This window comes from Cygnus olor, chromosome 4, assembly GCF_009769625.2.
Source record: "Cygnus olor isolate bCygOlo1 chromosome 4, bCygOlo1.pri.v2, whole genome shotgun sequence".
Taxonomy (NCBI): domain Eukaryota; kingdom Metazoa; phylum Chordata; class Aves; order Anseriformes; family Anatidae; genus Cygnus; species Cygnus olor.
In genome coordinates this window covers 67,732,043-67,746,743 of record NC_049172.1, presented here as the reverse complement: position 1 = coordinate 67,746,743, position 14,701 = coordinate 67,732,043, and the positions used below count along the sequence as shown (strand labels likewise).

General features: G+C 38.6%; 1 protein-coding gene across 3 annotated transcripts in view; it reads left to right on the top strand.

Moving 5' to 3' along the window:
* The window catches only part of DOK7 (docking protein 7), a 65,832-nt gene that overhangs the window by 13,799 nt on the left and 37,332 nt on the right, over nt 1-14,701 (top strand). For 2 of the 3 annotated variants that reach the window (XM_040555670.1, XM_040555671.1), the window contains exons 5-7: nt 1,839-1,958; nt 9,484-9,591; nt 12,124-12,998. In XM_040555670.1, the coding sequence (XP_040411604.1) occupies nt 1,839-1,958; nt 9,484-9,591; nt 12,124-12,998 (1,103 nt within the window). The remainder of the gene's footprint in view (nt 1-1,838; nt 1,959-9,483; nt 9,592-12,123; nt 12,999-14,701) is intronic. The other variant, XM_040555672.1, reaches the window with a different exon arrangement.

Genomic DNA, 14,701 nt, shown 5'->3' with positions numbered 1-14,701 from the left:
AGACTGCATGGGTAGTGTTGTAATCTCCTAGATGGTTTTTGATACTGGAGCCATTGAGTGTATATGTGCTGTGAGAAAGTGCAGGACAAATACCCTTTAAAAACAACAATAAATAACAGTATCAAAAAAATGTAAAGTAGGATTTTCTCTGGTTTATGTTTCATGAGCTAATGTGTGTGTCAGTCTTAATTCAGTTGCTTAAACATAGCTTTGTGTTTTAATATTTGTCTAACTTGAGTCTCAAGTAATGTTTCAGACCTTATACTCTGGAAATGTTGGCAAGCCAATTCTCTAGTATGACTGAATGAGTACTAGCAAATGAATTCTAATTCCAGTTGAGTTTATAGCAGTTTGCCAAATGAAATAAACTGGACCAGGAGCAGGATTTCTTTCTTTGATTAGAAAAGTGTTGATCAGTAAGATCTGAAGAGGAACGTATCTGATGATGTGATATAGCAAATTAGAAGATGCTGCTAGCACCGTAGTCCTGAACAGATTTAAGCAGAGCAGGCAGAGGCTTAGATATGATAAAAACTAGGAATGACACAATTGTGGACCAGAAATTGCTTTCTCCTGGAGTGGACAGTTTACTCCTTGCTGGCTATATCTAATTTCCTAAAATATTTTGTGGTCTACTTTTTATTATCACCTTTATTTGAATCCAATAGCTCTTTGTCAAGCAATCAAAAGCATATCCATTGCTCAAGTGAAATGTGGATATCCTGTTGGATAGGACTGGGCATAGGTGTGGGAAGTGATGGGGGTGGAAGTGTTCTGGTCAAGACCAGTGCTGCTGCTTAAAGTAAAATTGACAAAGATATCCATGCAACTCAGAAGAGGCTAGAGAAATATATAGAAGTCAAACTTATGCCCAGATTAAGGGCCAAGCTCCTATGAGAGTAATGTGTAAAATTCTTTGCAGGACTAAGATATGATTTCTGGTTGTCTAGTGTGCTTGGTTCTGGTGAACTGGCAGCACTTTTAAAAAGTCTATTTTCTAATTTCACTGATTACTGGGGTGGAGGGTATTTTGTCTAATGTTTTCAGATCATCAAGAAGGCCAACTACACTTCTTTTCTGATGTGAGTACGGTTTGGGCTGAAGGTTCTCAAACAAAATGTTCTGTGGAGCATTTTTAGTCTTGTGTCTTGTCCATGTAGCTATATATCATGCAGCTCAGAACTTGTTTGTTTATTTAGTGATTCTCATTCTAATTTTGCTTGGGGCTATTCTTAATGAATGGAAAGCAAAATATCAGAATAGAGTGAAGGGTAAAGATCTGATGACAACCTGTGGAGTCGTGTTACGTTCTGTTAATAATAGGCACGTAGGACTTAGTCTAGGTTGTTTTAACAAGTAGAAAAATTTATAATATAACGCAGCTATATAACAAAATCCCGATCAATATAGGATATAAAACACTATTCTTTGATAAAATTGGGTAAAAGTAGAATTAACCTGGCTCATTTTGCTTTGACACTTTCGGTATCCCTGACACTTGCATAGCTAAGATTGGATCTACAAAATTCTAGGGGTAACTGAGAGTAAAAGACCCAGACAGCTGTAGAGCTTATGGTTTGTGTTTTGTCATTGCTCTGTCTGCGTTGCAGAAAATCAGCTTAAATGATTAGTTACCTGTTGAATTTATGTGTAGTTTCATGACATACTGTGTATGCTGACCCATTTTTGGTTTTCTGTTTGCAGAATGTCTTGTTGATTTCTTTTCATGGCTTGCACTTTATATGGTTTTGATTGCTATGTTATAAATAGCTTCAGCTAAATATATTTCTGATGTATCCAGGTGAAAAAACACACATTTATGTTGTGCTTTCTTGCAGGGGCCGGTGTTTTTTTCCTTTCTTGTGCTGAAGGGGAGCAGATCAGCTTTCTGTTCGACTGTATCGTCCGTGGCATCTCCCCGACGAAAGGCCCTTTTGGTTTGCGTCCAGTCCTACCAGGTTAATATAGGAAGTACAGCGTGACCGAGCAAAGTAGGAACTTGCCATGTCTAGCACTTACTGCTCTGATTGTAAGAACAGCTTGCAGACACTAAGGGTGCAGAAAGTGCAAAGTGGTTTTCATTCTGAAATGTCACAGTACAGATGTATCAGTTGAATGTACCCAGTTTCACCCTGTTGCTCTGGCTCATTCAGATTTCTGTTGATATTGCTATCTTTAGCCTTCTCTTTTTTAAAGGTACTAAAATACAGCAATTTGAGTTGAGGATTCCTAACCTTTAGTCTTAAACTTGCACAGTGCAACTTGGATCCATGTCGGAATTACTATTTTGATAGTTTAATGAACTGAATCCTGGAAAACTAACTTCTGGGGTATTTTGAGTTCATCCCAAACACTTAGAAAAGTCTTGCCAACCTTAAACTTTGCCAGGCCTCCATATCAGTTTCAGTTTTGCAGTTTTTTTTCTTTTTTCTGATGTGCAAGGATTAAATTCCTTTTCTTATTTCATGGTAAATGCTGCATGTACTGTAATGGTCGGAGAGGAAATTAGAATCACAGTAAGCCCTGTTGCCTTTTGGCTTCAGCAGATGAAAAAAATACAATGTTGAGTTGGAATGACCCTCCCAAACAGGGCAAGTGTGTGGAAATAAGATTGCAGAAAAATATCTTTGTATTGGCAATGTGATATAGTGGGAATAGGCTAAAAGAATGGTGAAGGACAAGGCAGGATGTGTAGGAGATATTTAAAGTTTCTGTTTAAGTGTTAGACATTTAATAGGTGTTTTACAAGGTTTTATCACTGTTGTAAGATAATCAATTTCAGGAAGGAAATATGATGGAAAATGTTAGGTCTGGATATGAAACTTGTGAAAATAAACTGCAAAAAGTTAGTTAAGGTAAACAAAGTAGCCACAAGGCTTATTTTCTCTTCTTCCCGTTATTGTAACACCAAGGTAAATTAAACAACCAAGTGGCATAGTAGGCAATGAGACCTCATTCTTCTTATATGATGATGTGTTTACATTGAACTAAGAGGAGTGTTTAAAAAACAAACCACCACCACCAGAAAAACAGTCAACCCACCTCACTCCCCCTAAAACAGTGCTGATACTTAAAGCTTTGCCACTGAATGCATATTTTCTGTATTTCTAAAACTTTCCCCAAATATTTCATTTAACAAAAAGGGATATCCAGAAAAATCATGCTTACAATGACTTTTTCATTTAAATTTATTATTACTATTTTTTAATGATGGCACATTCTTTGAAAAATGTACTATTCTTTTAATGATGGCAAATTTTTTGAAAAATGTTTTTTTAGGGACATGTAGAAGTAAATTTGCTTTTGCATCTTAGTTATCAATTCAGTTATCGTTTGTGCATTGTTATACATAGCTACATACCACATTTCTTTCCCTCCTTCAAGCGTTCTGATCTCAGTGAGTACATCCAATGGATGTGGAAAGTCCTGAGGTTGAGTTGGTGATTTCTGCAAAGGAAGACCTCTTTTCTGGGGTCTGTTTTGTTTGTCTTCTTGGCTTGATGGATCTGCCACTGAGATGTAGTCAGCCACTGGATTTCGGTTTGTTTCCCTGGTCAAGACCAGTGCTCTGTAGGGAACTGTGCTCATGTTCTTGCATACTCCTCTGTGGTCCCTTTCCAAGCTACTTTGGTCCATCTAGCTGTTATTTTCCCGTATCTCTAACCTTGTCTCTTCCATTTTTTTTGTTACCCACGTTATACCTTGTCCTTTGTAGAAACTTTTTATTTTTCATGTTCTCCTTCATTTATTGTCCCATTCAGAAGCTTACACAGACCTGTTCAAGGCACATACACATATACAATACTAGTGATTCATCCATAAACTAACCTCACTTATCAAGTATGCTGCTGCACAAAACCTGCTGTATTTCTTGAAAAGGTCAAGTTTCTACCAGCTGCATACTGTATGTGGTAAGAGTACTGGAATGCACGCAACCTTTTGAAAGGGATATGGTAAATAAATTAGTCATCTGTACACCTCAGATAACTAGATAAAAATCCCCAAGCTGGGGATTCTACAAAAAACATCTATCCAATGTTATTCATATTTACTGCAGTACAGAGTGTTACACACCCTTGACAGTGCTTTATATATGCAATATTCTGTTTTTGTGTAATTTAATTTGCTTAGAAGCTTTCATAGGAAGCAGCCTTTTCTCCATGGTTTGCTATTTGAATTTGGTTTCTTTTGACTGTACCCCTCCAACTTAAACATGAAATACACTTGAATAACTATTAGGGATTCCCAAGAAAGGAAAACACACAAACCCAATCTTATGGAGAAAAAACATGGTGAAAAAAAGTCATATTGACAGTGTTCTTGGGCTCCAGTGCATGCGTAACAAATATAGTCAGCATTTGCTTAGTCTGCTGTTCGAAAAGGGTAATGAATGACACCAGTGGCTCCTTATGTACAAACATCTCATTTAACTATATAATTAAATGGAGCACTGAAGTATATAAATATATACATGTACACTGCATGTGCAAAGGAAATTTGATCAAGTACTATATTCACATCTTCATTTCAGGATTGTAGTTTTAAAAAATACACCCTATTTCTTTAAAAGCTTGGTATTCTTATATAGATGCATTTGATTACTGTGTGTATTTATGCCATTTATAAAATATAAGTGAAAATACTGTGGAGTGGAACTCATAAACTTGACTGACCCTATAGCAGGTAGCAAAATCTGGTCTGACCTCTCATAACTGACCCTGCTTTGAGCAGCAGGTTTGACTGGAGAACTCCTGTTATCCCTCCCAACCTGAATTGCTCCGTGATTTTATTTTTGAAATGGATAGCAAATGAATGTGAATATTATAATGATAAAAATAATTCCATTATGTGCACTTACAAACAAAATAGAAAATGAAAAGAACGTTAGCTCTTTTACAGTTTACCACTGTATAGTGCTTATTTTGGGAGCCCATCAATTTAGAAGCTGCGTACAAAAATGCAGTTGATTTGTTAAAGGCTGCATAACCAGGTCTCACATTTTAAGACGTGACATTGAGTGGGAATCCAAAAGTAGTGTATGTATCTGTAGATGTTTTTAGGCAGTGTAATATTTTAATAAAGGACTTAATTGAGTGACAGGAGGTCTTTGGATGGCTTATTTTTCCCCAGCTGCTAGCTGATATAATTGCTGTAATTGGCTACATGCACAGTCTTTTTTTTTTTTTTTTTTTCCTTGAGAGGATATTTAGTAAACCAGGCCAGAGAATTTTTTGTTCTTGTCTTGACAGAAATCTAGGTATTGACGAAGTACTGAATCACTGATGGCATGGTTTGTAATCTATACTGAATTTACATGCATGTTATCTGAGAACTGTTTGCTTATCAGGTGTGTGGTGAATTCCTTCTTTTCACTAACAAGATTCATCTTGAATTCCAAAGATGAACACAATAAAGGGCCAACAATCTATTGGTGATATCCTTTGTTGCGTGGGGCAGATCTGTACCCTGTAAACCTGGCTAAGGCTAAGGGACAGCCTAGTCTTGCAGGCTGGAGAGACTCCAAGTGTAATGTCGATAGTCTTGATGCTCTCTTAATTTTGGAAGCATTTTCAGGCTGCTTTGTGACTGACTGGAAAATGTGCAGTGCTGCTTGCTGAGGATCTATCTGATGCTCTTTCTTTTTGTCGAAGCTTGATACACCTTTGACCATTGCAAGACAGCTCTGTGGCTGCCTTCTGCACTATCTGTACCAAGTGGATCCTCCTCAGACTTTTAGGACATCTTTGCATTCCTCCAGACATCTTACAGGGTGTGGAGATGTTAGCATGAAGGTGAGGGGCCAGGCCTGATTTGCAAATGTGACTGCAGTTACAAAGGAAGAAAGGACAGATGTTCAGCCTAATTTATCTAACTTTGTTTAGCAAAGTAATTAACCAGTTGCATTTTAAGGATGCATATAATCAAAAATATCTTAGGTAGCTGCTGACTTAACATGATATGATGCATTCTTCCTGACAGGTGCTTACCAAACAACCTTGGAGCTTTGAATTATAATGACAATTTATTTGTGTATTACCAAAGTATTCAAAATCTCCCACGATGAGCAGCTGATGTGGCTCTAATGAATAACCACCAACGTAATATAAAAATAAAATCTCCATCAGAGACATTTTTAGTCCAGCCAAATTTGATGTAATCCTTTCCTCTTTGCCCCAAAGCAGGGTTTAAGAAAATTTCAGTGACTGCCTCAAACAGATTTTTCTTTGTAGCAAGGAAACCATTTCTGGTTGGGAAATGATAAAGCACTTTCTTAACTGAAGGACTTGAGTGAATCTAACTGCTTAAATTCCATGGGAGTAAATCACACTATAGGATGCATTTGTCTAGAGTTTGGGAAATGAAGGTACCAAATTGCCCTGAGTCGTTGGAACGACTGTAGGATGTTGTGTGGGCAGAAGCTGCCTGAACTTCCTTGGACAGCTGCCTCAGTACCGGTCATGCTGCTGCTGTCCTCCTGAGTTAGTAATATGGCAAATTATTCCACAGTTACTTAGAAGCTTTGAGGTACAACTGTTGAGGAAAAAAAACTTTCTACTTTTTTTTTTCTTTTCTTCTTAACCTTATTTATAGGTTGATACAACAGGAGAGCATAGGTTATTCTGGGTGGCTGCCAGTGACTTCAGACCTTATCTTTTAGTAAAACCTCCTGATGACTGCTTGGTAGTCTATAATAAAAAATTCTGGTATAAGAATGCACTCCTGGGAAATGGTATTTTGTGTGTTTTCTATAGAAGTCTTGCTTATTAGCAGCGAACTTCATGGTTAAATGTGAAACAAAGACTGCAGTAAAACTGACGAACTATTGTTAAGAACATCTGCCTAAGAGTTTAGGTCTATGTATACATGGTAGGCTTTTGAGTTGTTTCTCTAGGTGTCTTCTAGTGCTTGCTGAAAAAGGGTTCTTGTAATCCTTTTTCCCCAAGACTGGGCAATGAGAGGTCAGAGCACATAACTATGAACCCAGTTTTCAGATAGCAGTTTCTACCTCATGAGCGATGTGGCAAGGAGGGTCTTATACATAGGGGATCTGTGTCTGTAAGTGTGTATTAGCTGATTAGGAAGTTGGTTTCAAGAAGCAATTGAGCATCTGAAATGTGGAACTTAATGATTTACTTCTAATTTCCTTCTACCTCCCCATCTTGTATTTTATTCAAGGCCATTTTTGCAGGAGCAATTTCTTGACCAGCTTGTGATTTTTTTTTTAAATTTTAGTTCTAATGCCTTTTCCTTCTGCAAGAGGGATAACAGTTATTAAAAAGCTTATAGCTGTGTATGTGCTCTAGTAACATTCTGAAAATCAATATGCATCAAGCAGTCAAATTTGTGAGGAAAGGGGAAAGATCTTTCCTACTGATAGTTCTTTGTTGTTGCAAGGATTGCTGTCTGTTGCATCCTGGTTTGACTAATCTGCGGGTCTGTTACGCTAACTTTCCATTCCAAGTGCTCGTGAAACCTTTTTGAACCTTTTTAGACATGAGAGCATTTAGCTACGTACAGTAGAGTAACTGGAGCCGAGGACATCTGAAAACAGATTCAAGCAGCAGCCTGTGACACATTTTGCCACCGAGGAGATCCTTGCATAGACCTGTCTGAGTTGCACCATAGGTGCTGGTGGCCAAATCTCGGATCTGCCTTTGGCAGAGATCCATATGGAAGCACTGGGGGTTTCATTTGAGTAAGCAGTGACTCAAGCAGGTTTGAACTAGTCAGTACTTAATGTGAGTTGTATTGCAGGGGAAATAGGAATGGAGACCTAACAAAATAATAATTAAAAAATCCATATCAAACTGTCCTTTTTTCTGTTCTGAAAGGTAGGTTTGGAGGGTGCCAGACACTGACATCAAGTGCTGTTTCAGCTGGGAGACAGAGAGGTCATAGACTCTGTTTGTCACAGGCTGTCACAGGCCTTGTTGTCCTGTCCCTGTTAGAACATTGATTTCCAACATATGCTGTTATAGCAGGACTGTGTGTATGCCTGGCTTGTTCTGCTAATCTTATCCAGATAGCTAAATACGGAAAACCCCTCTATGTGGAGAAGAAAGTTCAGCATTGTCACTTTTGCTACTGTGATGCAGTCCCATCTGTCCAGGACAGGTCAGAAAGTGTGAATAAGGCCAGGGAGGAGAAAGAATTAGTGATGTAGGGACGTGTATGGAGCTTCAGCTCATCTGGAAAAGCCACTTCCCCTGACTATGAGCTTGCTTTGACTTCTATGTTGACAACATCAAACCCAAGTCTTTAGAAATGGAAGGACCTGGGCTGAAAAGGAAACTGTCCTTTCATCATTTCAACTATTTTTTTTTTTTCTTTTACTAACTCAACCATAGCAATGTGTAGCCATTTTCTTCCTTTTCCCCTTCTTATTAAATGATTCAGTGATTAAATGTTTTTGTGGTGTGCTGTTATTTCAAAGTTGATCAAATATACAAGAGCCACAGCTGTGAGGAAGCTAATCTGCTTTATCTGTCATTAATTCCTTTCCCTGGATAATTGAGGGCTTCTGAAACTTCTGATGATGAGCAAGTTAGCAGACCATATCCTTTGCAACTGCTGAACATGACACAATTGTTAGTGCTGTTCGAAGAAATCTGCAAGATTTCTCTTGGGATGATGGTTATGATTACTTTTGACATCTGGTTTTGTTGCTATGCCTAGTTGCAAACCAAGTGGTTTAGAGGAAACTGGTCTGTTTTTCTCATGAAAGTTCTCCCACATTCTGTGTAACTTCTGGTCTTTCTGTTGGAATGGAAAGAGTCTTCTGCAGCGAAGCAATTTTAGCTGGAATGGCAAATTCACCAAAATGCATGGAGAAAGTCCCCTGTAGCATATTTTAGTATTGTTTTTTATCATTCTATTTTACCTTGTATTGAACAGGAACACACTCACCACACTGCTTCTCCTCTGACTTCTGAACTCAGTGATGGTCTGAACATCAAACTTTAAAGCAATGTCGTTGCAAATACATGATCTACATCAGTTGTAAGGGTATCAAATAGTTTAAGCACTATGATTCTAGGTTTATTAAGTAGATTTATAAATTTGTAGGATGACAAATTCTGTTCTATCTTGATGATAAAATACCTGGTGAGTTTGGTGAAACCAGGACACGTTTTATATGTCGTGTATTAGCTTTTAACTCCTCTAGACCTGCTGGATGCTAATTATTATGTAGCTATTTCCTCCAATACAGTTCTCTTCTGGGTTCTGTCCTTGGTGGCAAATCTTACTGACATTGGGTATAATCTCCAAAAGTCTTTAACATTTAAAATTATGACTGGTTATGTAGCATTTCTTCAGGATGTGTTTGAAGGCAGATTGTCCCATATATTTTCCAATCAGTATTTTCCATCTCCTGTAACACAAGAATAGAGTGTCTAACATAAGAATGCTTTTTAAATTTTTATTTATATATTTTCTTGTGTCATCTTCTTTTTATTTATTTATTGTATGTTCCTTTTAAAGATCCAAGTACAAATCCAGCCTATTCAGAAGAAAGATTGGCTCATGAAGCTTTGCAATTAGAGAAGCGCTTGAGCTTGCTGTCCCATACAAGTCGCCAGGGCAGTGGAGGTGAGAAATGTCTTTTAAATAAAGATAAATGGTGTTCCCTTCCTTTCTGGGCTTTAGGAATGACCATGTGTATATAATTATAAGATGGTGAGCTTAAAAGAAAAATAATAGAGCGATGGTCAAGATGTTTCATTTGAGCTGCTGTTGCAGAGTGAGTTTTGGATCAAACAGTATTAATACAAGAGAATCTTTTAGTATGCTGAATCCTGCTGAAACTCTTCATGTGTAACTTCAAATGAACTGCCTGTGACCAGTTTGGTATCTGATTAAGTACTTGACTCATGTCAGCCTGTGAGATGAACTGACTTGTGTAGTTCACACAGCAGGCTTACAGCAGATATTTGTAGTAAATCTGAAGACTCCTGCGCTTTAGTTCTGTGTTATTTTTCTGGTGGTATCTGTGCATGTCCTTTCTGGAGTTATTTATGTATCAAAGAAGAATTGGTGTCTAACGCTAGATTTGTTAAAAGGGCCTGTGCCCCGAACTGCCATTTGAATTGCTTAATAACAAAAGTTAGATTCTCAAAACATCTGCTTTGCTCTTGACTCTAAAGTCTACAAGCCTAAAAATGGCTGGTGAAGGACCTCGAGCTTAGTTATTTGCTTCTATATATGTCTATGGCTACTTTAGTCTTGATTTTTAGTCACTGCTGAATAAAGTGGCTTGTGACTGAATACCACTGACGCTTCTTTGAATATATCTACTAGATTGATGTACAACAAATGAAACTGGATAGTGAAGCATGCATGTTTTTTAACCCAGTCACTCTGGTTAGGTAACATGTGGCCAAACTTCATGTACATCCTCTGCTTGAGATTTACTTGAATTTTTGCCTCCATTTTCCTAATAATGTTATAATCCTCAGAGAATGAGGAATCAAAGTAAGCTTTTTCATATACTGTTCTCTGAGTTTTGCACTGGAAAATTAAGCATTTGTGTTTGTGGAAAATTATAATAACAAGATCATGGGAGGGCATTTGCCTGAATCTGTACATCTAGGTTCTGCCACTGCCTTGGAGCTCTGTGTTGTAGTTTCTGCAAGTCTGTGGGAGAGCTTCCCTTCCAAAGTTCTAAAGTAACTAAAACATTAGACTAGGAGAAGTGATTTCAAATAAATTAATATATTTTTTTTTCCAATTAAGAATGTTTTTTTTTTTGTCAGAAGATTAACTGTTTTATTTAGCAGGTATTTTTCTTCAGGTACTGGGCATATTGCTGAGAACTACACCAAAGTTTTTTGTAATTCATGCCTTCTGTCTAGGTGGCAGCATAATTTCATCTCAGGAGTTACACTTGTGTAGGGGTCACAAGCTATTGTCAAGCAATAGGCACTGTGGGAGAAGAAAGATTAGATTTCATGGGATAAATGTTATTCTTTTGTGATAGTATTAGCAAGTATTAGATAGTATTAACAAGAATTACTCCATGCAGAGTATGAAAATTATTCTAAACACTTCCCCCTAAACTAAGAATAGAAATAGTTTAGCAGCACCCGAAGCTCACGCTGTGTTTTGTGGTGGACCCCTCACATACCATCCCCATCTGGTAACTTCTTGCCCAAGATTTAAAATTAATTAATTAAAATTAATACCTACAAAGTGATCCTGATGTCCGCTTGTGTTGTATGTGTCTTAATAAAATAGGTTTTATTAAGAATGAAGAAAATAACTTCGTGGAGTTGCTGCAGGAGGGGGGTGGTGTTTTGCGTACGTTTGAAAATGTCCTTGTGCCCTTTTATGCCAATGTTTGGTTTTTTCTTCTTCCATCTTCTGTCTTGGATAGCTGTAGATAGCTGTAATTGTGTTCTTGCAAGTATCGTTGAGCAAAAAAAATCATGCAATGTATGCATAAATTAATCATGGGAGATCTTTTACTATGTAGATTTGTAAGCGTTGTCATAATGGTAGTATTGTCATTTTTGTTTGTGGCTGTGATATAATATTGCCTTTTAGTATGGATGTTACAGAGAAGTACAGTGTAGGAGACATCAGTGGACAGGACAGTCTTAAGTTTGATTTTATTCTTGCTGTCTCTAACATTCACTTTGTCATTCAGAGAAGATTTCAGTGGAGGGAAAAAAAAAACGAGTGACCATTTGGTTGATTCAGATAAAATAGAACTATTGAAATCTCTTATATACTGTTGGGTTACAGTGACTAGTTTTTTTTTTCAGAACATCCTCTGCTATTCTGAGAATATGGGCCTTTGCGACTATTGCCTGTGCGGTCAGAGGAGTGTTTAAAATAAAGCCAATTTAACTGTACAGGAGTAAAATATGTTTGAAAAGGGGAGAACTGGGTGCATCAACTCTAAAAAGTTAGCACCGAATGCAGTGTATTCCACAACGTGCTAGGGTTACGGTGAGCTAACATACTATTGCATTTTATTTTTCCGGTGGGGATAGGAATTATTACAGGAATTCTGGTGTTCTGACAGAACTTTCCCTTACAAAGCAGACAGAATTTTAGGGTCCTTTCTGTATATACTCATTCTGCTTTCAGTCTCTCCTGATCTGTTTTCTTCTTTTCTAGGAGATGATAGGAGTCTTTCAAGCTCATCTTCAGATACCAGCCACTCGGATGTTAGTGTTGGGAGCAGATTGACAATTTGGCCTGAACAGTCTTCAGCCAGCACCTCGCAAGAGAGTCATGGACTGGCAGCTGCAAAGGGCATTCATCTTGGGGAAGAAAAGACCCTTCCAGAAGGGGCACGTGGCATCACAAAACCACCTCCAAAGCCCCTCCGATCCAGACAGCTACAGGAAATAGGTCGTCAGAGTTCTTCTGACAGCGGAATTGCTACTGGTAGTCACTCCTCTTACTCTGGAAGCTTCTCTTCCTATGCTGGGAGCTTGGACATTTGCCACGGTGATGAGTTTGGATCGTTGCTAAGTCTGCCATTGAACTTTCCTTCAGATCAGAATTTATGTACTTGTCCTCACAGTGAGCCCCAGAGAGGTGCGGGATCAGAGTATCAGATTCCCAGCTCTCTCAGACATATTTATGACACACCCAGGAGTTTGTTACAGGCAGCTGCTAAAGATGTGCAACCGAAGAGTGCAGATTCCACGCTACCCAAGGACCAGACCCTGCCACCTCATGGTGCTAGTGACCCGAAACTGCTACTACCACGCCTAGAAGCACAGAGGGTGCCTGAGCACAGCCAGGACCGAGGGAGGCCTTCATCCTTACTTCCAGAAAGCACCAAGGACTCAAGTGATGAGACACATGTGGATTTTGTTTCGAGGTGGTCAGATACAAAGCCACAAGGACAGGTGTCAGACTCCAAAAGTAGTGAGTTGGCACCACCTAGTGGAGTCTCAGCTGACCCCTATGACACTTGTAGCCCCCACCTTGGGATGACAAGAGCTCTTTTTTCCGCTTGTCCAATCTGTGGTGGACTAAAGGTAAATACCTAACACTGAGCAGATGCTAACAAGCCTTACTTAATAATAGAGCATGATTAATTTAAAATGACTTAACTTGCAAGTCATAAATATTATTATTTCCTTTATAATTGTAATAGGTATTTACTTTTGTGTCGTTTATGCTCAAGTTGAGAGGCTTAGTACACAAGTTCCTCAAAATCTGTGCCTGATCCAGAAAACACTGAATAATATAGGCCATCAATCATTGCTTTTAAAGTTTTGTCTTTGAGAGTATGTGAGTGGCTTGTGGTGACAGAGATGGAAGCTTTGCAGGCACATGAGAGGGCTGAATTTGTCATATAATAACAATAATTTAGTATGGAGGTCATTGATATGTCTTGCTGCTGGCACTTCAAAAGAAGAACGAAGGGAGGCCAAATAGCATGTGCTGCTCTTTAGGGTGGTCATAGTGCATATTTTTATGTTGTTAATATTTCTCTTTTCTTTATTAATGCAGTTTGTGAGCAAGTCTTGCACAAGAAGCCAGATTAGTGAAGCTTCTTACTGGGGAAAGAGAAGATAGCACAGTTAGCGTGGCACTCCATAACAGATTGCTGAATCCAGTATGGTATTTATAACTGGCCTCTGGCAGATACTTTGAGGAGGTATACAGAAGCAGTATACTTGCAGGGAAAGTTATTTTTGATCACCAGTCACAGAAAAACTTAAAACCTGAAGCATGGAGATTCACATACCTTTCTAAACACATTTTTATCTCTATCACTATCTGTTACTATGACTTTGTTCCCAAAAGTTTTCTGAACCCTGTAAAATTCTTGGCTTTTTATGGCAGTAAGCTTTATACATTGCATGAAGAAAATATTTTTGTTTTTATCCATTCTGGAGAATACTTTTTTTCTTTTCTGATAAACAAGAAGAAGGTAAAGCTGTGTTGGTGAGCTCTTGAAATGCTGGTAAAGTCAGCGGGAGTGCTCAAACTAGGAATGTGTGAAGTAAGGATTCAGCAAGAGACCTCTGTATGAGGAATTAAGTACTGCTGTTGAAGTGTGTACTTCTTAGTTCAGCATGTGGGATTACGTAAATCACTGCTGTGAGAAGGACTTGAATGTCGAGTAAGTTAAGAAAGAAAATAAAAGATTATAAACTTTAGGGGCTGTTTTCTTCTCATGTGATGTTTCATGTATTTGCATCATTGGCTGCCTTCGCATCTGAGAACTAGAACATCCTTTGTGCCTGAGGTGCTTGTGTGGTTCTGTAACAGCAGTGCGTGAGCACCTTGGACATTTCTTTGTGGTGTTCTTGTGGCATTTGGGAGGAAGGGAAATGCTGGTGTAGGAGGCGGAGGTTGTGTCTGTGCTGCTTTTTAGGACCGGTGTTCTTCTGGGGCCGTCGAAGCCAGCCATCTGCAAGCCCTCTAGCCTAATTTTGAAAGCTTGGCTCGATGCAAGGGCCTGAGACTCAGCCTCCCACTTCTGCTCTTTCTGCAGTGCGGGCAGTGAGGTGCTCCCTGGTGGTCAGGCTCCAGCTTGGCTTTGTTGGAGGCAGCAAGGAAGGAACCAGTTGGGCTGGGGTTAGCTCATATGGTCTAAATCTTTATGGGTGCTCTGAATTGTCAGTTTAGAGATGATTTTATCGATGCTTTCCCTGGACATCTGTGGCAGACTGGCAGTTGAAAGTAAGCATTCTGTTATACGGCTTCAGTGCTATTCAAGACTAAATTG